This window comes from Tachyglossus aculeatus, chromosome 3 (genome assembly GCF_015852505.1).
Source record: "Tachyglossus aculeatus isolate mTacAcu1 chromosome 3, mTacAcu1.pri, whole genome shotgun sequence".
NCBI classification, from domain to species: Eukaryota; Metazoa; Chordata; class Mammalia; order Monotremata; family Tachyglossidae; genus Tachyglossus; species Tachyglossus aculeatus.
In genome coordinates this window covers 31,124,465-31,149,816 of record NC_052068.1, presented here as the reverse complement: position 1 = coordinate 31,149,816, position 25,352 = coordinate 31,124,465, and the positions used below count along the sequence as shown (strand labels likewise).

The 25,352-nt window shown below is 44.9% G+C and overlaps 1 protein-coding gene and 2 non-coding genes across 9 annotated transcripts in view; 2 read left to right on the top strand and 1 right to left on the bottom strand.

Moving 5' to 3' along the window:
- Positions 1–20,524, top strand: part of DLG5 (discs large MAGUK scaffold protein 5) — a 177,243-nt gene extending 156,719 nt beyond the window's left edge. For all 7 annotated transcript variants that reach the window (XM_038744424.1, XM_038744428.1, XM_038744426.1 and 4 more), the window contains 8 exons: positions 666–814; positions 4,362–4,532; positions 10,121–10,317; positions 11,312–11,455; positions 12,354–12,481; positions 13,141–13,250; positions 16,519–16,628; positions 18,568–20,524. In XM_038744424.1, coding sequence (XP_038600352.1) covers positions 666–814; positions 4,362–4,532; positions 10,121–10,317; positions 11,312–11,455; positions 12,354–12,481; positions 13,141–13,250; positions 16,519–16,628; positions 18,568–18,671 — 1,113 coding nt within the window. In that variant the 3' untranslated portion in view covers positions 18,672–20,524. The remainder of the gene's footprint in view (positions 1–665; positions 815–4,361; positions 4,533–10,120; positions 10,318–11,311; positions 11,456–12,353; positions 12,482–13,140; positions 13,251–16,518; positions 16,629–18,567) is intronic.
- LOC119926149 lies at positions 13,895–14,032 on the bottom strand. Its single transcript, XR_005450053.1, has one exon. It is a non-coding gene; the product is annotated as a small nucleolar RNA SNORA7 (small nucleolar RNA).
- On the top strand, positions 15,131–15,268 carry LOC119926098. Its single transcript, XR_005450008.1, has one exon. It is a non-coding gene; the product is annotated as a small nucleolar RNA SNORA7 (small nucleolar RNA).
- Positions 20,525–25,352: the final 4,828 nt, after the last annotated feature.

Below are 25,352 nucleotides of genomic sequence, written 5' to 3'. Positions count from 1 at the left end.
ACTTGCCCAAGGTCACACAACAGACATCTGGCCGAACTGGGAATAGAACCCAATCCTTCCCACTCCCTGGCCTGCAATTTACTAGGCCACTCTCCTTCTCAGGTCCACATAGGACATGATTAACTTGTATCTTCCCCAGTGCTTAGAACGGAGCTCAGCACATAGTAAGTGCTTAACAAATGCCATAATAAATATATAAATAAGAACAGTAGAGTAATAGCACATCAGTGGTGAGAGGAATTTTAGTAGTCAGGCTCCTCTGAGTACCAGGCTAGGCTTTCCTTAGGCCTGAACCCCCACACCCTTACTTTGAAATGTGGAACAGTCTGCTGTCTGTATCAGGTAATCCTCCAAGCCTTTTTCAGGTAATCCTCCAAGCCTTTTCCTACCCATTAAGCAGTCGCCGGGGGGATCTACTCAGATTTTGTGTTTGTTTTTTTTCTTCCTCCACCACCTAACTTTGCAGTTCTCTCATTGTAGAGAAGATCATTAATTAGCCTTGAATCTGCATGTTCATTTTCTACGCCGCCGAAGCATTCAGCACCAGATAGAATACTAAATGGAAAAACGGAATCAATAGCTCTTTCCAGCATTTGGTTCCATCTTTTCAAATGTTTTAACCTCAGTTCTCGAAGCCTCCAATTCCACCCTCTTTGTTTTTACAGTACGGCTCCATCGACATGAGGAACAAGACTGCTGAAGAGGCCTACCTTGAGATGCTGAAGCCAGGAGACGACATCCGAGTGAAGACTCAGTATCGACTAGAGGAGTTCAACAAGATTAAAGATTTACCGGGCGATGGCTTCTACATCAGGTGTTCAGATTATAATTACCGTTCACTTCACCTGAATCATATGCTTTTGCTGTTGATAGGTCAGAGAAGAGAGCACAGGCTCCCTGCGTTAACTCTCTTGGTGTTTATTCCCTACCCATATCCCTTTATGGAATGGTTGTTCTTGATCAGAGGTTAGTACAGGACCCTGGAAATGCCCAGCTGATTCCGATGCTGGAAAAAAATTAGGACAAGAGTAGAAATTGGAACTAGGCCATTTGTCTTGAGGGTGGAGACTTAACGTGCATCAGTCCTATTCCCACTGTTTCCTTGGCTACAGATGGGGAACTGGTCACTGAGCTGACCGAAAGCCCATTTAGGTGAAGGACTGACACTCTCACCATCCTCCCTGGGGTTTCTCCGGTACTTCTCTGTCTTTTAGTCTTGTCATGTCTTAGCCATCTGCTGGTTTCTGACCCATAGCGACCCCACGGACACATCTCTCCCAGAATGTCCTGCTCTCCAACTACAATCATTCTGGTAGTGTATCCATAGAGTTACGGAAGTGATTTACTAGTGCCTCCTTCCGCGCAATGGACTCGAGTCTCCGCCCTTGACTCTGTTCCATGCCACTGCTGTCCAGCATGGGTGAGTTTTGACCTGTAGCAGATTGCCTTCCACTTGGCTAGCCACTGCCCAAGGTAGGAATGGAATGGATAGGCCTCTGCTTGACTCTCATTCATTCATTCATTCATTCAGTCGTATTTATTGAGCGCTTACTGTGTGCAGAGCACTGTACTAAGCACTTGGAAAGTACAAGTCGGCAACATATGGTGACTGTCCCTAGCCAGCAACGGGCTCACAGTCTAGAAGGGGAGACAGACAACAAAACAAAACATGTGGACAGGTGTCAAGTCACCAGAAGAAATAAAAATAAAGCTAGATACACATCATTAACAAAATAAATAGAATAGTAAATATGTACAACTAAAATAGAGTAATAATTCTGTACAAATATATACAAGTGCTGCGGGGAGGGGAAGGAGGAGAGGAAAAAGGTGGCTCGGTCTGGGAAGGCCTCCTGGAGGAGGTGAGCTCTCAGTAGGGCTTTGAAGGGAGGAAGAGAGCTAGCTTGGCGGATGTGCAAAGGGAGGGCGTTCGAGGCCAGGGGGAGGACGTGGGCCAGGGGTTGATGGCGGGACAGGTGAGAATGAGGTACAGTGAAGAGGTTAGTGGCAGAGTGGTGGAGGGTGCGGGCTGGGTTGTAGAAGGAGAGAAGGGAGGTGAGGTACGAAGGGGCGAGGTGATGGAGAGCTTTGAAGCCGAGAGTGAGGAGTTTTAGCTTGATGCATAGGTAGACTGGCAGCCACTGGAGATTTTTGAAGAGGGGAGTAACATGCCCAGAGCATTTCAGCACAAAGATGATCCGGGCAGCAGCGTGAAGTATAGACTGAAGTGGGGAGAGACAGGAGGATGGGAGATTAGATAGGAGGCTGATGCAGTAATCCAGTCGGGATAGGATGAGAGACTGAACCAGCTGGGTAGCGGTTTGGATGGAAAGGAAAGGGCAGATCTTGGCGATGTTGCGGAGGTGAGGCCGGCAGATTTTGGTGACGGATTGGATGTGAGGGGTGAACGAGAGAACGGAGTCGAGGGTGACACCAAGGTTGCGAGGTTGTGAGACGGGAAGGATGGTAGTGCCGTCTACAGTGATGGGAAAGTCAGGGAGAGGGCAGGGTTTGGGAGGGAAGATAAGGAGTTCAGTCTTGGACATGCTGAGTTTCAGATGGCAGGCAGACATCCAGATGGAGATGTCCCGAAGGCAGGAGCAGACACGAGCCTGGAGAGAGGGAGAGAGAGCAGGGGCAGAGATGTAGATTTGGGTGTCATCAGCCTAGAGATGATAGTCGAAGCTGTGGGAGCGAATGAGTTCACCAAGGGAGTGAGTGTAGATAGCCAAGACTGGTAGAGTACTGGAAACTCTCCAGATGTGACCCTGAGAGGGGTGTCTTTTAGTACCCTCCTTCAATCTAAATCCCGCCTGTTTTGTCTTCACACATTTCCTGGACCTACCTCTCTCCAGTCTCCCGCCTCCAGCCGCTCTCTCCGTCAGGCTTTCCTACCTTCTGCTGCCAGGATCATCTTCTTAAACATCATCCAGAATACATCGTTCTGCTCCTCAGAAACCTCCAACCACTACCCATTTCACTGTCCATCTGACAAACTCCCAGTCACCTAATAATCAGTGATATTTATCAAGCACATCCTGGGTATGGAGCACTGTACTAAGATCTTGGGAGAGTAGAGTATAGTAGGTAATCATGGTCCCTGTCCTCAAGGAGTTTACAGTCTAGCAGGGGAAATGGACATTGCAAAAAATTACAGATGGGGGAAGCAACAAAGTCTAAAGGTAATGTGTACAAAATTGCTGTAGGGGTGGGCCGAGTGCTAAGGGGAATGGGTTTAAGTGCTCAGGAGGCACAAAAGTAGGGGAGGCTAGGGTGTAGGGAGGAGATCTCCATCTCGTCTATCCCACCACCTATCTCTCACCCGCATTCTGCCTCTGGCCTAGTACGCCCTCCCTCCTCATACCCGATAAACAATTATTCCCCACTCCTTCAAAGCCTTAGTGAAGGTGCATCTCCTCCAAGAGGCCTTCCCTGACTAAGCCCTCCTTTCCTCTTCTCTCACTCCCTCTATTCAGCCCCCCTCCCCAGCCCCACAGCATTTAGGTACACATCTGTAATTTATTCATTGATATTAATCTCTGCCTCCCCCTCTAGACTGTAAGCTCATTGTGGGCAGAGAATGTGTCTGTTCTATTGTTACATTGTACTCTCCCAAGCTCTTAACACAGTGGTCTGCATACAGTAAGCACTCCATAAATATGATTGACTGACTGACTGGGATCGCTACAGTGCTCTGCATGCAGTCATTATCATCATCATCATCAATCGTATTTATTGAGCGCTTACTGTCTGCAGAGCACTGTACTAAGCTCTTGGGAAGTACAAATTGGCAACATATAGAGACAGTCCCTACCCAACAGTGGGCTCACAGTCTAAAAGGGGGAGACAAAACCAAACATACTAACAAAATAAAATAAATAGAATAGATATGTACAAGTAAAATAAATAAATAAATAAATAGTCATCACTCAGGAGATATTAGTGGAAGCAGTAAAAACTGAGGGAAGCAGCGTGGCCTGATAGAAAGAGCACAGGCCTGGAAATTGGAGGCCCTACTTTCTAATCCTCTCTCTACCACTCTTCTGCTGTGTGACCTTGGGCAAGTCCCTTACTTCTCTGTGCCTCAGTGTCTTCATTTGTAAAATGGGGATTTTTCCCCCTACCTAGACTGCCCCATGTGGACCAAGGACTGTATCTGACCTGGTGATCTCATATCTACCCCAGTGCTTGGCACATAATAAGGACATAACAGAATTCATAATTGTTAGAATTATTGTGGATGAAAGACGAAAGGAAGGGGGAGGCGGCTACAGAAGATGTCGCTCTCCTTTCCCGTGTGTGTGTACGCGTGTGACATTGGTACTAGTGGCAAGACAAACTGACATTTTTCCTCTTGCCAGGGCTCTGTACGACCGGGTGGCGGAGATAGACCAGGAGCTGAGCTTTAAGAAGGATGACATCCTGTATGTTGATGACACTCTCCCCCAGGGCAGCTTCGGCTGCTGGATGGCCTGGCAGCTGGATGAGAACGCACAGAAGCTGGAAAGAGGACAGATTCCCAGTAAATACATGTAAGAGCTTAACTTTAGCTGACAGCCCCTTTGGGAATCAGTGTGTCCCAGGCTCCGAGGGTTGGGTTCTCAAGTGGAGAGAGGCCTGAGGATAGGCCAATCTGGGTTCTGCCCCCACCAAACTATCTTCCATTATGGCCTCCAAAAGGCAAACTTGTCTGCCTTGGGCAAGTCACTGAACCATTTTCTGCCTTTGTCTTCCTCCCATAGAGAAGCAGCATGACTCAGTGAAAAGAGCACGGGCTTTGGAATCAGAGGTCATGGGTTCAAATTCCAGCTCCGCCAATTGTCAGCTGTGTGACTTTGGGCAAGTCATTTTGCTTCTCTGTGCCTGTTACCTCATCTGTAAAATGGGGATTAAGACTGTGAGCCCCCCTTGGGACAACCTGATCACCTTGTAACCTCGCCAGTGCTTAGAACAGTCCTTTGCACATAGTAAGCGCTTAATAAATGCCATTATTATTATTGTTATTGTTATCATTATTATTATTAAGACCCATCTCCTATTTAGAAGCAGCGGGGCCTAGTAGATAGAGCACGGACCTAGGAGTCAGAAGGACCTGGGTTCTAATCCCAGCTCTGCCGCTTGTCTGCTGTGTGACTTTGGGCAAGTCACTTGACTTCTCTGTGCCTCAGGTACCTCATCTGTAAAATGGGAATTAAGACTCTGAGCCCCATGTTGGACAGGGACTGTGTCCAACCTGAGTAGCTTGTCTTTACTCCAGCGTTTAGTACAGTACCTGGCACATAGTAAGCGCTTAGCAAACACCATTAAAATAAAAAATCTCCCAAGAGTGAGGTGGGGATTCCTTTTAATGGCTGACCTTCTAGGGAAAAAAGAGTAATAATAATAATAAGAAGAAGAAGAAGAAGAAGAATGGCATTTATTAAGTGCTTACTATGTGCAAAGCACTGTTCTAAGCACTGGGGAGGTTACAAGATGATCAGGTTGTTCCACGGGGGACTCACAGTCTTAATCCCCATTTTACAGATAAGGTAACTGAGGCACAGAGAAGTGAAGTGACTTGCCCAAAGTCACACAACTGACAGTTGGCAGAGACAGGATTTGAACCCATGACCTCTGACTCCAAAGCTTGTGCTCTTTCCACTGAGCCACGCTGCTCCTCATGTGATTTGGAAGTGTATCGGTCCTTTCAACCCAAGAGGATACTCTGTAGTTCCTGGGAAGAGATGCTGTGTAGAAAGCTAAAGCATCTCCAGAAAAGTGAGTGACCATCCCTTCCTGGGTTGGCCAGTGTATAATTGAACTTTGAATCTTTCACACGCTCACAGACCACAGTGGCAGTTGTAGTAGTGTTATTGCTCGAGAAAAGCAGAATCATGCTCTTAGTGCAGTCCTAAAGACTCTCAGTCCTAGCTTTGCTCTTGGCGTAGTGGTCTGCCTCGATAGCATTTTGTTCAGTAAAAAGTCATATGCTTGAGTCGTTTTTAGGGCCTTAGAGAGCAATCTTCTAGAAATGGGCAGGCTGTATTTATGCATGCTGTGTGAGCTTCCTCAGAGGGGAATCGGAGGATCTCACTTCAGAAACAACAGCAGCAAACAACATCATCATCGTTCAAATAAATATTCATTAGCACCTAGAGACGGTCTACTGATTTCTGTCTTTGCGGGCTTCATTGTCAGAGACTAGCATTGCCTTCCCCATAAAGGTTGCTCTTGAAGATAAAAAATAGGAAAAAGGTGTGTCAATCCCCCTAAACAAAGGAACAGATTGGGATAATGGGCCATTTTATTTATGTCCCTCTTTTCAGTTTAGGCACCTTTGTTTACAATTTGCTCTTTAAAGTGCAGATGGCCCTTAGAGAACAGCAGTATATCTTAGACATAGTCCGTGAACAAAATTCTCTGCAAAGTTCAAACTTATTGCCGTGTGTTCCTCTGTTGCCATTTGGGGTTGTGTGTTTTCCCATACGGCTCTAATTGCTGCCTATTCATCACTGAGGCAACGAAAGCTTGGACACGGTAAACTAAATTTAGCTCCCTTATATTTATCTGAATTCCTTGGGAATAGTAGTAGCTTTAAGGGCCAGCTTACAATGGATTCATTGCCCTTCAATTCACATGCAGTGTATTTAGCCTTTAAGTACTAGTGGTTCTATGGTGGTGGTTGTCCAGAAATGCTTTGAGAGTAGAAAGTGACATTGGGAATATGGGAAATGATTTATGAGCTTTAATCAAAATTGTAGGAGGTAGCTGAAGACCTTCAAACATTGCTCTTGACCTATTAGAAAAATTTCTGTCTAATTATAGAAATGTTGATGTTAATATGCAACCTCTAAGTAGATATGTGGGAATGTATTTCATTCATTCAGTCATATTTATTGAGCGCTTACTGTGTGCAGAGCACTGTACTAAGCGCTTGGGAAGTACAAGTTGGCAACATATAGAGACGGTCCCTACCCAACAGTGGGCTCACAGTCTAGAAAGGTGACAGACAAAAAAAAACCATATTAAAATAAAATAAATAGAATAGCAAATATGTACAAGTAAAATAAATAGAATAATAAACATGTACAAACATATATACATGTGCTGTGGGGAGGGGAAGGAGGTAGGGCAGGGGGAATGAGGGGGGAAGAGGGGGAGAGGAAGGAGGGGGCTCAGTCTGGGAAGGCCTCCTGGAGGAGGTGAGCTCTCAGTAGGATTTGAGGGTAGGAAGAGAGCTAGCTTGGCGGATGTGCGGAGGGAGGGCATTCTAGGCCAGGGGGAGGACGTGGGCTGGGGGTCGACGGCGGGACAGGCAAGAACGAGGCACAGTGAGGAGGTTAGCATCAGAGGTGCGGAGGGTGCGGGCTGGGCTATAGAAGGAAAGAAGGGAGGTGAGGTAGGAGGGGGCGAGGCGATGGACAGCCTTGAAGCCGAGAGTGAGGAGTTTCTGCCCGATGTGTAGGTTGATTGGTAGCCACTGGAGATATTTGAGGAGGGGAGTAACATGCCCAGGGCGTTTCTGCACAAAGATGATCCGGGCAGCAGCATGAAGTATAGACTGAAGTCGGGAGAGACAGGAGGATGGGAGATCAGAGAGGAGGCTGATGCAGTAGTCCAGACGGGATAGGATGAGAGATTGAACCAGCTGGGTAGCGGTTTGGTTGGAGAGGAAAGGGCGGATCTTGGCGATGTTGCGGAGGTGAGACCGGCAGGTTTTGGTGACGGATTGGAAGTGAGGGGTGAACCAGAGAACAGAGTTGAGGGTGACACCAAGGTTGCGGGCTTGTGAGACGGGAAGGATGGTAGTGCCGTCAACAGTGATGGGAAAGTCAGGGAGAGGACAAGGTTTGGGAGGGAAAATAAGGAGTTCACTCTTGGACATATTGCGTTTTAAATGGTGGGCAGACATCCAGATGGAGATGTCTTGAAGGCAGGAGGAGATACGAGCCTGAAGGGAGGGAGAGAGAGCAGGGGCAGAGATGTAGATTTGGGTGTCATCAGCGTAGAGATGAGAGTTGAAGCCGTGGGAGTGAATGAGTTCACCAAGGGAGTGAGTGTAGATAGAGAACAGAAGGGGACCAAGAACTGACCCTTGAGGAACCCCTACAGTAAGGGGTTGGGAGGGGGAGGAGGAGCCCGCAAGAGACTGAGAATGAACGGCCAGAGAGATAAGAGGAGAACCAGGAGAGGACGGAGTCTTTGAAACCAACGTTGGATAGCGTGTTGAGGAGAAGGGGGTGGTCCACAGTGTTGAAGGCAGCTGAGAGGTCGAGGTCGAGGAGGATTAGGATAGAGTAGGAGCTGTTGGATTTGGCAAGCAGGAGGTCATTGGTGACCTTTGAGAGGGCAGTTTCCATGGAATGTAGGGGAAGGAAGCCAGATCGGAGGGGGTTGAGGAGAGAATTGGCGTTGAGGAATTCGAGGCAGCGCGTGTAGACAACTCGTTCAAGGAATTTGGAAAGGAATGGTAGGAGGGAGATAGGGCGATAACTAGAAGGGGAGGTGGGGTCAAGAGAGGGTTTTTTTTAGGATGGGGGAGACGTGGGCATGTTTGAAGGCAGAGGGGAAGGAACCAGTGGAGAGTGAGTGGTTGAAGATGGAAGTTAAGGAGGGGAGGAGGGACGGAGCGGTAGATTTCATAAGAAGAGAGGGAATGGGGTCAGAAGCACAGGTGGCTGGAGTAGCATTTGAGAGGAGGGAGGAGATCTCATCTGAGGATACATCTGGGAAGGATGGGAGAGTAGTGGAGAGGGTTGAGAGCCGGGCGGTTGGAGAAGGGGGAGGAGTGACTTCACAAATGCAAACAATCCTTCCCGAAATCAAAGATAGCCTATGGTTTCTGCCTTGGCAATTTCAGAGTGGGTGGGAGCAAATCTGGATCAATCTGAAAGTATTATTAATTCAGTTCCATTCTTGAGGTAAGCTCATGGGCAAGGAATTTGTCTGTTACATTGTATTCTTCCAAGTGCTTAGTACAGTTCTCTGCACACAGTAAGTGCTCAATAAATATGATTGACTGAGGTACCCATTGAGGCACATGGGAGTGTGTGTGTGTGTGTGTGTGTGTGTGTGTGTGTGTGTGTGTGCGCGTGCATGCACAACTACCTATTCAATTTGGGTCAGATATTGATACTTCCTATAAAGGCTATATTGACAAAGATGATTGAAAACATGAAAGACGCATCCTGGGAGAAAAGGTTGAAAGAATCAGGTGTTGTAACCTGAAGGGGATATAATTATGTCTCTGAAAGGTATTTATGGGCCAGGTACAGGTTGGTTATTCTCATGGACCTTGAGGATTAAACAAGAGGAAATGGGCTTTGATTAAAGCTAAAGAGTTTTCAGTTGGAAATTAAGAAGAGCATTTTGACTACCTGCATGCTTAAACACTGAAACAGGTTACTTAGGAAGATTATGGAGCCTACAACCCCAGAAATCTTAAGACAACCATATGTTTTGTTTGGTTTAATCATTTAACTGCCCAAAAGCACAGGCCTGGAGCAAAAGGGGTCTTTCTCTATCCCTTCCAGCAGTATGTTTCTGTCATTCTCTGTAGCTTTGTAATTGTTCAGAGCTCTTAAAAAATAGAAAATAAATAAAAAGTTGTTGCCCTCTAGGCCCAATCCAGGAAGAGCAGGAATAGAGAACAAGAAAAAAAGTGCCAGGGAAAAGGGTGAAGGAGTTCTCAGTATTGCCAACCCAAGAAGGTTCTAGAAGGTGGTGGTAACAGGAGTAGCATGATTCTTAAAAAAAAAATCCAAACAAGAAAAAAAACCCTTCTCCCCACTTATGCTCTCCTAGGTGTTTGCTATCATGACACTATATGGTTGACTGTTGTTTTTGAGTGTCTACTGGTTCTTGCTTCCACTTTTCCATATGTATCTATAAGTAAAGTATATATGTGTATGTGTCTGTGTGTGTGTATGTATCCACACACCCGTACATTGAAAATCATCACTCTATTTTCAAACCAGTGTCATACATACATCCAGTAGCAAATTATTCACCAAGCTTCTTGAAACATACTGAATGTAAACACCTCTTTATGTGAGATCTATAGTATGTATAGAATAGCTGTTCATTTGCCTGTAGTTCTGCAGGGAAGACTTTTTGTAAAATATCTTCTGATGGGTTTCAGGATGGACCAAGAGTTCTCCAGACGACACAGCATGTCCGAGGTGAAAGATGACAGTAGCTCCACTAAGACGCTCTCAGCAGCCGCCCGCAGGTCCTTCTTTAGAAGAAAGCACAAGCACAAGCGCAGTGGATCCAAAGATGGGAAGGAATTACTAGCCCTTGATACGATCAGCACGGACTCTATTCCTTTCTTGGATGGCAAGTGGCTTTGTTGTGTTTAGCAAGTTTTTTGTTTTCATTAGTTTGCTTTCCAGATTAGATGAGAAGCAGCGTGGCATAGTGGAAAGAGCCCGGGTTTGGGAGTCAGAGGTTGTGATTCTAGTCCCGGCTCCACCACTTGTCAGCTGTGTGACTTTGAGCAAGTCACTTCACTTCTCTGTGCCTCAGTTACCTCATCTGTAAAATGGAGATTAAGACGGTAAGCCCCATGTGGGACAGCCTGAAGACCTTGTATCCACCCCAGTGCTTGGCACATAGTAAGCGCTTAACAAATGGCATCATTATTATTATTAGGTGATGTCAGATTTGTCGAGGAAGTCGTATGGCCAGGCTTTACCCTCAGTCTTGAGCAGACCCCATTGTTGTCCTCAAAAATCCCGTGAAAATATTTGTATTTAGCCCTAACCCATAATCCCAATGTCACGTACTCACAGGAAGGGCTTGTTTGGAATCAAAGCGGGGAATGGTAAGAAAAATTAGAAAGAAAGCAGCTTCCAATCACAGTAGTATAAAGCACTTACTCGGTACAGAGCACTGTATTAAGCATTTGGGAGAGTCCAGTAGAGTTGGTAGACATGATCTCTGCCCTCAAGGAGTTTATAATCTAGTGTGGGAGGCAGACGCTGAAATAAATTACGAGTTGCGGGGAGCATCAGAAGTAAAAGGTGTGTAAATCATTGTGAGCTCTTTGTGGGCGGGAAATGTGTCTACCAACTCTTGTATGTATTGTACTCTCCCAGGCGCTTATTACACCTCTCACTAGTACACTACAGGGCTCGATGGTAGGGGACAAAAAATCTTGCAAATTCCATCCCCCCTCCACGCCCCTTAGATACCAACAGAAGATGCATTTCCTCGTCCCCTTTCCAAGCATTACTAAAGGGATCATACCTCCCCAGCAGGTATGACTAAACTCTGGTTTCCTAACACCATTCTGCCCTACTAAATGGAGTCTTTGTTGTGTCTGATTTAGATTCTGTCAGTTTGGCTTACCAGCGGGTGCAGAAAGTTGACTGTACCTCTCCAAGGCCAGTACTTATTTTGGGACCATTACTTGATGCTGTGAAGGACATGTTGGTGAAGGAGTCTCCTGGAAAGTTTTGTAGATGTCCTCTTGGTATGTAGATTGGAGGAATGGGTTCTTTGGGAAGTATTTGTTGTTATTGTTGTTATTATTTCTTCTCTCACTGTTCTGGCTTGTTAAAGCTCTTTCCTTTCATTCAGAAAGAGAATAAGTAAGAGGGTTAATTGGTAAGAGTCATCATCCTCAGTATCAATCATCACTGACCATGTTGATTGAGCGTCTGTTCTGTGCAGAGCACAGCGCTTCAGTTGTCTCACCCGTTTTATGGAAATTAAAGGCCCGTGTCTAATCTGATTGTACTGTATCTTTGCCAGCACTTAATGCTTGGCTCATAGTAAGGGTTTTTTTTTTTTTAAATACCACTTTTATTAATTATAAAACATAATAAATCAAATCACAAATGTTTAGATTGAGACAGGGCTGGCAGGGAGGTAGGCTTAAATGGAGACCTATTAAGATAATGAAAGAGTTTGAAAATACCTTTTATATGGATAGGTTAAAATAGTAAGCAAAATGAGAAGGCTGAGGGATGACTTAATAACAGTCTTCAAGTGTGAGGGGTTCTTAAATATAAAGGATGGTGACAGAGCAAAAGAGGTTAAAGGGAAATTGCCAGTGTTATTGGCTGGTACACACACTGGAACAGTTCCATTCCCCTGAAGCTTATAGAGTTACTTTCTGTGAAGAATTACTTTTTCTGAAGGGCTCTAAACACTGGGTATATTTGCTTTCATTTGGCGTAATTGGGTGTGGAGTGTGAGAAACCAAAGAGATGGACAAAATGAAATCTCCTGGCTCCTTCCAGCCAAAGTATAAGCTGGATTTACAATTTCCATACACAACCAGCATTGGGAAGAAGATCCTCTTTGCTTGGTGTTGGGGTTAGGTGTCTGTGTATGAGGAAGCAAAGGTCCCTGTTTTTTGTTTTCAGAGGTGATGAAGGCTTCCCAACAGGCCATTGAGCGGGGAGTCAAAGATTGCTTGTTCATCGACTACAAGAGGAGGAGCGGCCATTTTGATGTCACCACCGTAGCTTCGATTAGAGAGATCACAGAAAAGGTGATTGGTTCTTTCCTAGTACCTAGGCCTTAGGATTTTAAGAAACAACAAGAAGCAGCATGGCCTGGTGGATAAAGCATGGAACTGGGTTCTAATCCTGGCTCTGCCACTTGTCTGCTGTGTGACCTTGGGCAAATCACCTTACTTCTCTGTGCCTCAGTGACCTCATCTTTAAAAACGGGATTGAATCTGCGAGTCCCACCTGGGACAGAGACTGTGTCAAATCTGATTTGCTTGTATCCACCCCAGTGCTTAGTACAGTGTCTGGCACATAGTAAGTGCTTAAGAATATACCACAGTTAATTTTGTTGTTATTATTAATTGGGGAAAGCTTCCTGAAGAAGATGGGATTTCTGGAAGGCATCTAATTTCATCTCCGCCACTTATCTGCTGTGTGGCCTTGGGCAAGTCACTTAACTTCCCTGTGCCTCAGTTACCTCATCTGTAAAATGGAGATTGAGAGCGTGTGCCCCATGTGTATCCACCCCAGCGCCTAATACAATGCCATACACATAGTAAGCTCTTTACAAATACCACAGTTATTACTGCTATTGCTATGGGAGAAGCTGGGGTCTGGTGGGTTTTGAGGTGGTATATAAAAAGCCCGGTGGGCACAGCAATTGAGATGTATATGGTAATTGTATGCTAATTATTGTTAGGATTGTCATTGTCTCCTGGACATTGCTCCCCATGCCATCGAGCGGCTGCACAGCATCCACATCTACCCCATCGTCATCTTTATCCGCTACAAGAATGCTAAACAGATCAAGTAAGTGACCTCTCTGAGAGCCAGGCCCTGTTCTCTGCCTCAGTCAGGCGAAGGGCTCAGGTGGGGTACGTGGACCTTAAGTGGAGAGAATTGTGCACAATCCCAGTGACTGATCAGTCAGTCAGCGATGTTTGCCGAGTGCATACTATAATAATAATGATGGCATTTGTTAAGCGCTTACTATGTGCAAAGCACTGTTCTAAGCGCTGGGTAGGTTACAAGGTGATCAGGTTGTCCCACGGGGGGTTCACAGTCTTAATCCCCATTTTACAGATGAGGGAACTGAGGCCCAGAGAAGTTAAGTGACTTGCCCAAAGTCACACAGCTGACAATTGGCAGAGCCGGGATTTGAACCCATGACCTCCGACTCCAAAGCCCGTGCTCTTTCCATTGAGCCATGCCTGTTCTCTACTATATGCAGAGTTTTGTCTTATGCTGTCGAGTCGTGCCCAACCCATAGCGACGCCATAGACACATCTCTCCCAGAACACCCCACTTCCACCTGCAATCATTCTAGTAGCCTATTCATAGTTTTCTTGGAAAAAATCAGGAAGTTGTTTACCATTGCCTCCTTCCGCGCAGTAAACAAGTCTCTGCCCTCGACTCTCTCCCCTGCCACTGCTGTCCAGCACAGGTGAGTTTTGACTTGTAGCAGATTGCCTTCCACTCACTAGCCACTGCCCAAGCTAGAAATGAAATGGACAGGCCTCTGCTTGACTCTCCCTCCTGATGTCGAGACTGGTAGAGTACTGGAAACTCTCCAGGTGTGACCCTGAGATGAGATAATAATAATAATAATAATAATGGCATTTATTAAGCGCTTACTATGTGCAAAGCACTGTTCTAAACGCTGAAGAGGTTACAAGGTGATCAGGTTGTCCCAGGGAGGGCTCGCAGTCTTAATCCCCATTTTACAGGTGAGGTAACTGAGGCCCAGAGAAGTTGTGACTTGCCCAAAGTCACACAGCTGACAATTGGCGGAGCTGGGATATGAACCCATGACCTCTGACTCCAAAGCCCGGGCTCTTTCCACTGAGCCACGCTGCTTGCAGAGTACTGTATACTAAATAGCATGACTTAGTGGAAAGAGCAGGGACCTGGGAATCAGAGGATCTGGTTTCCAATCCTGGCTTTGCTACGTGTCTGTGATGTCATGTGATCTTGGGCAAGTCATTTCTCTGTGCCTCAGTTTCCTTATCTGTAAAGTGGGGATTCAGTACCTGTTCCCCCTCCTACTAAGACTGAATCCCAATTGGTACAGAGGCTGTGTCTGATATGATTATCTTGTAGCTACCCCAGTGCTTAGTACAGTGCTTGGCACCTTCTGAGTGCTTAACAAGTACCCCAATTATAAAGTACTTGGGAGAGTATATAATAGAGTGATTAGACATGTTCTTGGCCCTCATAGAGCTTACAATCTGGGGGAGACAGGTTTTACAGTAAATTACAGGTAGAGGAGATGGCCGAATATAGATACGTACATTCATCCTATGGCTTGGTGTCAGGAAGTTAATATCCTAAGTGCTTACAGGGCACAGACTCAAGTGCAGAGGTGACCCAGAAGGCCGCAGAAGATAAACACAGTTCTCCTATAACCAGGAGACTAAATCCTCATAAAACCCTGAATAAAGTTTGGTTTTTGCATATAGTCCTGCAACTTTTGAGACACAGCTTGGCGAGTGCATAGAGCAGCCTGGTAGTCAGAAGGACCTGAGTTCTAATCCCAGCTCTGCCACTTGTCTGCTGTGAGATCTTGAGCAAGTCTCTTAGCTTCTCTGAGGCTTAGTTCCCTCTTCTGTAAAATGGGGGTTAAGATGGTGAGCCCCATGTGGAACAGGGACTGTGTTCAACCTGATTAGCTTGATTCTACCCAGCTCTTCCCACTCTCAGGGTCGCACCTGGAGAGTTTCCAGTACCCTACCAGTCTCAGTTATGGGAGGGAGAGTCAAGCAGAGGCCTACCCATTCCATTTCTAGCTTGGGCAATGGCTAGCAAGTGGAAGGCAATCTGCTACAAGTCAAAACTCACCCACGCTGGGCATCAGCGGCATAGGAGAGAGTCGAAGGCGGAGACTCTAATTTATTGTGTGGAAGGAGACAGTGGTAAACCACTTCCATATTTTTACCAAGAAAACTGTATGGATACACTACTAGAGCGATTGTCGATGGAGAGCGGGGCATCCCGGGGGAGATGTGTCCATGGTGACACTGTAGGTCGGAAACGACTCAGTGGTATAAGACAAGACAAAACCCCAGCTCTTAGTATAGTGCCTGGCAAATAGTAAGTGCTTAACAGATGTCATTAAAAAAAAAAATAGCACTCATAAACTGTAAACACACAAAAACTATTTCTTCTGCGGCATCCTGCAGACAGGTTTGCGGTTTTTTTGGATGAACATTCCCTAGTTTCCCAACAGCGTTTTAGCTAAAACATGTCATGAAAGCATTTGGTACAATATATTGGAGTGTACTCTACTTTTGAACATGATTTACATGGAGTTATATTAACAGGCTCCCTCTGCATCCTCAATTTCCTTTTACAAGCTTTCTCCCACCAATAAATGAAGTGATTTTATCTGAGGTTCATCTTGATGAGCTGAGATGTTATTCCCAAAAAGGGAAGGTAGAGTAAAAGAGGTTTGCCCATGCGTGTCCCTTGAAGAAAGCAGTTCTTGGAACAGTTTTCTCTCCCCATCCCTCGCCAATTTCTCCCTCTCCCCCTCTTCTCTTTTGCTCTCGCTCTCTATATCTCTCCCCCTTTCTCGCCCCTCTTCTCTCACTCTGTCTTTCCATCACTCCCCTTCCCCCCCCACCCACATGCACACACCCATCTCTTCCCCCTCCTCTATCTCTCTACCTCTCTTCTCCCCTTTCCCTCTGGCCCAGTGTTTGGGCAAGTGGTTCATGTGCTTGCCTTCCCCTTTGCTCCTCCTCCATCCATACACATCCCAGAGATCCAACACTGCTGAAACATCCCCTCCCATCTTTCTTGGCCCATAATTCCAGCAGAAATGTTGGACCATTAGCAGCTGTGTGCTTTTTCTCTAGACTTTCATTACCACTTTGACTACCAACTTGTAACTCCTTCTGCTGCTGAGGCATACTTTGGCCCAGCTTTGAGGTGTCACAGTTCTTCATGTAAATTTTACTCCAGAGGGCATTCTCCACCCAAGGTTATTCATTCTACCTAGGCCTCTCAGACTCCTGACAAACCTTAAGGTTGCTAAAGAGTGAGATAGCTAAGAATCGTTTTGCGGGTTTTCCAACAGAGAGCAGAAAGATCCCTTCTTCCTGAGGGACAAAGTTACGCAGAGACATTCCAAAGAACAATTTGAGACGGCTCAAAAGATAGAACAGGAGTACAGCAAATACTTCACAGGTATGTAATTATTTCGAATCTCATCTTAGGGAATACAGTCTACTTCCAAGGGTTGGGAAGGCGGTATTACAAAGGAAGCATGAGGTTACTAAGGAACAGTTATTCCAAGCCAGAGGTTATGGCTGTAGATACTGTTTAACACTGCAGGGCTTGCTGAAAGTGGGGTTTGCGAAATTCCATTTGCCATAATGTGGTGGGTTCTGTGACTTTTGATTCTGGTTTGGGTATTTTATGAGCCTCTGCATATGTGATAGAGATACCGAAGTGGGGAATTGTGTGGAGTGGGAGGGAGAAGGGACTGCGCTTGTTGGTCTTCAGGGCCGAAAGTGTTGAGTCCCATGGTTCTCATTCATGTCGTTAAAATAGCCAGGCTCCCAATTTGCTTGCGTAGGCTTTTAAGAAATTGCTGGAGTTCTCCCCAGTTTATAGCTACTTTCTAAATCCAGTACCGAGCAGTTAGAAAAGGGGTAGATTTGAGGTCCCAGGGAATGGGAAATAAGCCAGTTTTAGTTGGACTGGAGAGAGAATCGAAGCTGAAAATATCAAGATGCGTTTCTAAGACCAGCTTCCAGCAGGACAGAGTGTTTGATAACCTTCAGGTAAATTCTATAGTTATAGAATTTAACACTTAAATTCTTCAAGCTAGAGCCTCAACTCGTACACAGTTAGCAAAGCCCTTCTGTCCCTCTGATCATTTAATTGTCAGTAATGCTCCAGTAGGGATCCTGAGACCTGGCATATTAGCCGTTGATGAAAGCCATTTTCCTCACGATACCTAGATTCAACAGTTTCCTTGAGAACTGTTAGCCCTAATGGGAATAGTGAAAGTGAAATTCATATGAAGTTCATGGCTAACCCCCAGACCTCATTTGATAAAAATGTCAGCAGCCATCCCCACTGTTAACATCACATTGTATTTGCCCTGCATTGGGCATTTGTGGAAATACAGAGAAAACACAGGTAGATAAGGTTCTTGCCCTAAGGAATTGAGGATCAAAAAGGGAGGGACCCAAGACTCACATGAAAAAAATTAACTCTGCAAAACAGTGGGAACAGGTAATAAACATAGAGTAGCAATATCTATATTTCTGTCAGTCAAACAATGGTAGTTTTTGAGCACTTAGTCTGTGCAGAGCACTGTACCAAGTGCTGATGGAGAATATCTGGCCTTCATATTTGTAGAAGATACCATTGAATGGTGAGATTCACGTATGAGCGCATTCTGGCCTCTAAAGGCCAGTGTGGAACCCACAGTTCTGCCCACTATTGTGTACACCAAAAGCTTGTCCCTTGTATAGTCATGCTAAATGTTTGTAGCACCTTATGAAACTTTTGCTCAGAGAGCCACTCCTTTCTCGATTACAGTGCTCCATGCAGGTCCGTCCTCAGGCATTGACTCCCAGTTTTCAACCGGGATGTAGCATTTGTCTGACACTTCGTTTCACCGTCTTCTAGACTGTGAGCCCATTGTTGGGTAGGGATTGTCTCTATCTGTTGCCGAATTGTATTTTCTAAGCGCTTAGTACAGTGCTCTTCACACAGTAAGCACTCAATAAGTATGATTGAGTGAATGAACTGTCTCCTTAAAAAAGCTATGAGGAGAACCTTCCAAAAAGTGTCAGCCTTTTCCAGTTGAGCTGCTGGATGCTGCCATCCCAAGCCCCAGGTTTCAAACGGGAATCAGTTTTCCATCTTACGTTCCTCATTTCAGGAGCTCTGTTCAAAGGGGAAGGTTTGGGGCTCAGCCAGCCTTACTTTCAGTCATGAATAAGTAGGGAAATGGATGAGCCCCATCTCCTTTCCCATCCTCCAGCGGTGGGGCTCAAATGGGCCAAGGGATGAACCGAGTCGGTTTGCAGGAGGGAGGAGTGGGAGAGGCTGGACTCCAGACTATTCACGCGTGTTTGACTGTCCCTGTGTTGGCGTGGTTTGCTTGCAGGAATTGTCCAGGGCGGAGCTCTTTCAACCATTTGCACTCAGATCATGGCAACTGTTCATCAAGAGCAAAACAAAGTCCTGTGGATTCCAGCCTGCCCGCTATAGATGGACATTTTGCTGTGAAGTGGTAGAAATCAGTCCGCCGGTGTAAATAACACGCGATTAAACATTTCTTTTTTATAAATACATATGAAATATATATCCAGGCAGTCCTTCGTGTGGGGGAACGGTACACTGAACCAGGAGTACTGAGAGCATCCGTTTCCATTCCCAGGGATTGGGAGCTAGATGGGAGTGAGGCTTTGGCCACTGTAATTCATTCCTCTTAAATCTGCTTTGTGGTTTTTGTTTGTTTTTCCGGGTTGTCGTTGGGGTTTTTTTGTTGTTGTTGTTGTTTTTATAAATCCTACAAATGAGATTTGGATAGACTGGGGTTCAGCATAGACGGACCTTTGGGCAACAGACCGATCGTGATGTTGCAGAGAGAATCTTTTAGAATCACACGTTTACAAACCTTTTCCAAGTATTTGGTTGTTCATGTTTACTTGAATGTCTGTGTGTGTGGTTGCCCATCGCCCCTTTCATCGGCCCCTGCTCTCTCTCTTCCCCATCCCCAAATTCTCTCCCTTCTGCCCATTCTTTCTTTTGTCAGTCGTTCTCAGTGAAGCAACACTCTCCAGCCAAGGTGGGTGGGGGGCACCCACACAAGGCCCACCAACGGGTGGACTGTGGGACTCGCCCTGGCGATGTTTCTGTCAGCTTGGAAAGTGTCCCATGGGTGAGACCCCAGGTGGTCCCTGGGGTCCAGGCCCACCTCTACAGGCCAGCCATTCTCGGGCTTTCCAAACTGTCAAAATTCTGTCTTTCCCCTTGCACGGATCCGGTATTCATTCAGTCATGTTTATTGAGCGCTTACTGGTAGATAACCATCGTCTCCTGCTTGGACGTCGGCGCTTCTTGTTCGTGATGGGGGTGAAATGGTTCATTCGTTGGTTCGTTTCTTGGGCCTGGTCTGATGAGCAGGGCGGCGGCGGCGGCCAGAAGCTCAGTCCCCACACCCGCTCTCATGTCCTTTTTCGGATTCTGTAAATATCGACGACTTACGTTGGTGCAATTTTGCAGGGTAATTCTTAAGCTTGTAATTCAATGTGTAGCATTCACGTAGGGTTTTGTTTTGTTGTTTAATTTAATATGAGGACCTTCTCAGCTGAGGGTTTTCCCAGAAAGCCTTTTAGGGAGGTACCATGAATGGTAAAGTCACTTTCAAAAACAATAAATAGATAAGAGCCTATTCCTTTTTAGGATTGATTGCAACACTTATTCACACTCTTTTTTACCAAATACCATGATATCTATTGTTTGTCGGGCGTTATTTTTCTCTTTTTTTTTGCACTTCCGAAGCTGGGGAGAGCCCTGACACAGGTTTGTTGTATTGGACTCTGCCTTAACTGCGTCCTGTTGGTAGGTACTGTACTTTGTTTATTGAAGTATCATTTGAATAGGACTATATCTTAATCACTGTTCCTAACATTTCATTTTTTTTAACAGTAATTTTTTTTTTAGTCCTAGAATCCAGATTGTAGTTTTGCTTTTGTTTGCATTTTTTTAATTAAAAAAAGGGATTTTCTTGCACAGTTCTTTAAGACAGCAAATATGTTGGTCCTGAGTTGTGTCCTTTGTTTTAGAGGTACATTTTTTTTTTTAGCTCAAACTACTAAAAGGAAACTGTAGAATACTTAACTGATGAATTACCTAGTCTATGTAGTTTTCATACTGAGGGACAACAGGCTTTTAAAAAAAGTTGAAATTAGTGTTTTGAACGATGGTACATTTGAAAGAGACAGGTACTGTTCTGACTGTGATTTTTCTGGACTATAAGTAAAAATGTCACTTTGTATCAAAAGAGGTAAAGAAACTGATTAGTACGACAAATAAAGGTCAATTTCTGAAACTTAACATGCATCTAAGAATGATTTCTTGATCTTTTCTTTTTTCCTTCCTGCCCCGAGTGACGGGTTCGTAAGGCCAGCCCACTGTTGTCATCTAGCCATGAGCATCTCTTCACAATATTGCTGGCTCGAAGTTTAGCAGAAGCTTAGGGTACTGGCTTTGTGCACTGCTGCGCTGAGAGGCATAGTTTCCTTGCAAGCCTCTTTCTTTTCAAGTGTTTATTTAGAAGAAATAAACCAAGACTTCCGGCGTCCTGAAGCCCTAAGTGATGTAGCAGCATCACTTGGGGCTATAGGACACCAAATACTGTAGTCTTGGTATATATATACAGTTTTGGGAAGCAACATGGCTTAGTGGATAGAACATGGGCCCAGGAGTCAGAAAGACTTGGGTGCATTCATTCATTCAATCGTATTTATTGAACGCTTACTGTGTGCTGAACACTGTACTAAGTGCTTGGAAAGTACAATTTGGCAACAACTAGAGACAATCCCTACCTAACAATGGGCTCACAGTCTAGAAAGGGGAGAGAAAGAAAACAAAAATACCAAAACAAGTAGACAGGCATCAATATAAATAGATAGAATTATAGATATATACAAATCTTTAATAAAGTTAATAGAAAAATAAATATGTGCATGTATGCACAAGTGCTGTGGGGTGGGGAGAGGGGTGGAAAAGAGGGAGTGAATCGGGGCGATGGGGCAGGGAGGAGGAGCAGAGAAAAAAGGGGGCTCAGTCAGGCTCAGTCTTTTAGACTGTGAGCCCACTGTTGGGTAGGGACTGTCTCTATATGTTGCCAATTTGTACTTCCCAAGTGCTTAGTACAGTGCTCTGCACATAGTAAGCGCTCAATAAATATGATTGATGATGATGGGAAGGCCTCCTGGAGGAGATGAGCTTTCATTAGGGCTTTGAAGGGGGGAAGTGTGCTAGTTTGGCGGATGTGAGAAGAGAGGGCATTCCAGGCCAGAGGTAGGATGTGGTCCAGTGGTCGACGGCAGGACAGACAAGAACGAGGCACAGTGAGGAGGTTCGCACCAGAGGAGCAAAGTGTGTTCTAATCCTGGCTTCACCACTTGTCTGCTGTGTGACTTTGGTCAAGTCACTTAACTTCTGTAGGCCTCAGTTACCTTATCTATAAAATGGGGATTAAGAGTGTGAGCCCCCTGTGGGATAGGGACTGTGTCCAACCTGATTAGCCTGTATCTACCCCAGCGCTTAGAACAGTGAACGGCACATAGTAAGTGCTTAACAAGTACCATAATTATGTCATATATGTATGCATATTATAAATATATGTACACACATATACATATACACACACGCACACACACACACACACAGAAGCAGCATGGCTCAGTGGAAAGAGCATGGAATTTGGAGTCAGAGTTCATGGGTTCAAATCCCAGCTCCACCAGCTGTCAGCTGTGTGACTTTGGGCAAGTCACTTAACTTCTCTGTGCCTCAGTTACCTCATCTGTAAAATGAGGATTAAAACTGTGATCCCCCTGTGGGACAACCTGATCACCTTGTAACCTCTCCAGCGCTTAGAACAGTGCTTTGCACATAGTAAGCGCTTAACAAATATCATCATCATATATACATATATACACATGCATTCATTCATTCAATCGTATACATTGAGCGCTTACGGTGTGCAGAGCACTGTACTAAGCACACATATATAGAGTCTCTGAGTTTGAAAATAATTGTAGCTACACTCCGCAGCGTAGGTCTTGTATTTTTAAATCCATGCCACTCCCCACCCTCAGATGGATTGTCGCTAGGAGATAAGTGAAAAGTGCGCTGTGGGAGATGTTTCCAAGCTGAATTGAAAATGGAAATCTACTCTCAATCTTGAGTTAGTGACATTGCACATAATCGTTCCATTGAGCAGGGAAGGGAGACCAATACCACTCAGAAAGGTAGGTTTTCAGAGAGCAGCAGTGATGGCCTTGCTTTAGGAGGGCCAATACATTTGCATTTACATAATAATAATGATGGCATTTATTAAGCACTTACTATGTGCAAAGCACTGTTCTAAGTGCTAGGGAGGTTACAAGTTGATCCGGTTGTCCCAAAAGGGGCTCACAGTCTTCATACCCATTTTACAGATGAGGGAACTTGCCCAGAGAAGTGACTTGCCCAAAGTCACGCAGCTGACAAGTGGCGGAGCTGGGATTCGAACCCATGACCTCTGACTCCAAAGCCTGGGCTCTTTCCACTGAACCGCGCTGCTTCTCTTGAACCATGCTATTTTTATTGGCACCCTGGCAGCTAAATTGGCCAAGTAGGAATTTCCAGTTGGTGCTTGTCTCATGTCTCTGTGAGTGAATGACTTGTAGGAATGACAGGTCTCCCTTGCCTTGTATTCAGCCATGCCACACCCGGTCACTACCAACTGACCTGTTTGCTGGAAGCCAAGGTGACCTCTGATCCAGCCTTTCTGTTGTAATAGAGTCCTGGCTCCCTCTGGGGCTCTGAGCTGCTTGAGGGCAGGGATCCTGATTGTAAGTACCCGCCCCCAAGCAGTCAGCATCATGCTCTGCACAAAGCAAATAATAATGATTAGTAATTATGGTAGTTGTTAAGTGCTTACTGTGTGCCAGACTAACACACTGCTGGAGTGAATACAAGCAACATTCATTCATTCAATCGTATTTATTGAGTGCTTACTGTGTGCAGAGCACTGTACTGAGCGCTTGGGAAGTACAAGTCGGCAACATATAGAGACGGTCCCTACCCAACAACGGGCTCACAGTCTGGAAGGGGGAGACAGACAACAACACAAAACATGTAGATGGGTGTCAAAATCATCAACAAATACAATGAGGAAGGCATGATTGAGGGCACCTTTTCTAGTCCTTCCGCATTCAGAGTGGGCAGGTGCCCGGAGTGGTTTTAGGGTGATCTGGGTGATTGGTCCATTTGGGGTTCCTAGTAAGTTCCAAATAACTGTTTCCAGGGATTGGGATCCAGGAACTCTTGAGCACTTTTAGGCGTATGGATGAGCGATCCCAATCCACCAAGACTGCCCCAATCTCCGTGGCTTCCTCAGCTGTAATTAAGACCTGTACCAGCCAGGCCAGAAGCCCAGAGCAAAGCTACTCCTAAATCACAATTGTATACCATTTGGATCAGAACTATAAGTGCCTATATATATATATATATATATGTATTTGCTCTCCTCCCTTTTCCCTTGGGGACAAATCTCACTGGGATAACTATTTCTCATGCCTAGTCAGGCAAGGATAGCTACAGACCTCATATCCACAAAAGGGTGAATGCAGAGTGTGCTTTTTATCACAAAAAATTGAAATTGTGCAGGAGCATTATCCAGTAACTATGACTCTTAACTCTTTAAATTTGCATATAAGTAGCAACAGAGGAGGATTTTTGTTATGGACAGTCTCCTGAAGGCTCTTTTCAGGTAGGTTTATGAGGTTACATCTCCACAGAAACACTTACAGAGCACAGTGGAAGTAGAAGTCACAGTCCCTATATTCAAGGAGTTTAGAAATCTAAGTGGGGGAGTTTTATGGTCATATGACACATTAACTCAGTTCTCTCCCAATCTTTTTTCCCTGAGCAATTTGACTAGAATGCTATTGGGGAAACCAGGCAGCATGGCTCGGTGGAAAGAGCTTGGGAGTCAGAGGTCGTGGGTTCTAATCCTGCCTCTGTCATTTGTCAGCTGTTTGACTTTGGGCAAGTCACTTAACTTCTCTGTGCCTCAGTTACCTCATCTGTAAAATGGGGAACTCTCACGCCTCATAATGGGAGAGCTGGATTTTTTACTTCATGGTATTTCCCCAATGTGGAATTTTAAAAGACTGAAATGACTCGTTAACTGGATACATATAGTCTATAAGTTTTTTTAGCACACTACCAAAAACATCTAATTTAAAGAGCAATTATCTTTTATACTTTCATAAATTTAAACTAAATGCATGCTAGTCATCTATCTATATCTACCGTGTGCATATATATATATATATATATATATATATCTAATTTGTATCTACATATATATAAATTACGTTATACATTTTTGTGTAGGCCTGAGATTAATTTTTCCAAGCGGAAGATTGTCTACTCTGAAACTAAATGGATATACTCCAAAATAATAAAAAGAACCAAAAAAAACCCACCCAAACCCAAAAAACAAAAACAAGAAAACCTGCCTCTACAGTAACATACAATGAACTAAAATTTGTAGTGCTATGAACAGTGCAGTTGAAGTGTCAACTGCAAGTTTTAGTATTCATATTTTCTTTGACAGTGGTTTTAATAGACTTGAGTGACTTCAAAGTAGTAGTTGTGCCAAGGTAGTGAGGCCCTTTTGCCAAACCAGTGTTTACACAAATGCCTTTGCCTGACACCTTTAGGAACACAAAGTGTTGGACAGTCTCTGTCCCCCATGGGGCTCACACTCTTGATCCCCATTTTACAGATGAAGTAACTGAGGCAGAGAGAAGTGAAATGACTTGCCCAAAATTACCCAGCAGACAAGTGGTGGAGTCAGGATTAGAACCCATGACCTTCTGACTCCCAGGACTCTGTCCACTATGCTATGCTATTTGATAGGCAGACGATTGCCTAGTTTTCCATGAAAAGGAGTTGTCAATCATATACACTGAGCACTTACTGTATGCAGAGCACTGTCCTAAGAATTTGGGAGACTGCAGTATAACTGAGTTAGTAGACGTGTTTCCTGCCCACAACAAGTTTACAGTCTAGAGGAGGAGACAGACATTAATATAAATACATAAATTCTTCTTTTTCTTTTTTTTTTTAAATATTTTTGGAAAGGTTCCCATGGGATGGGCATTT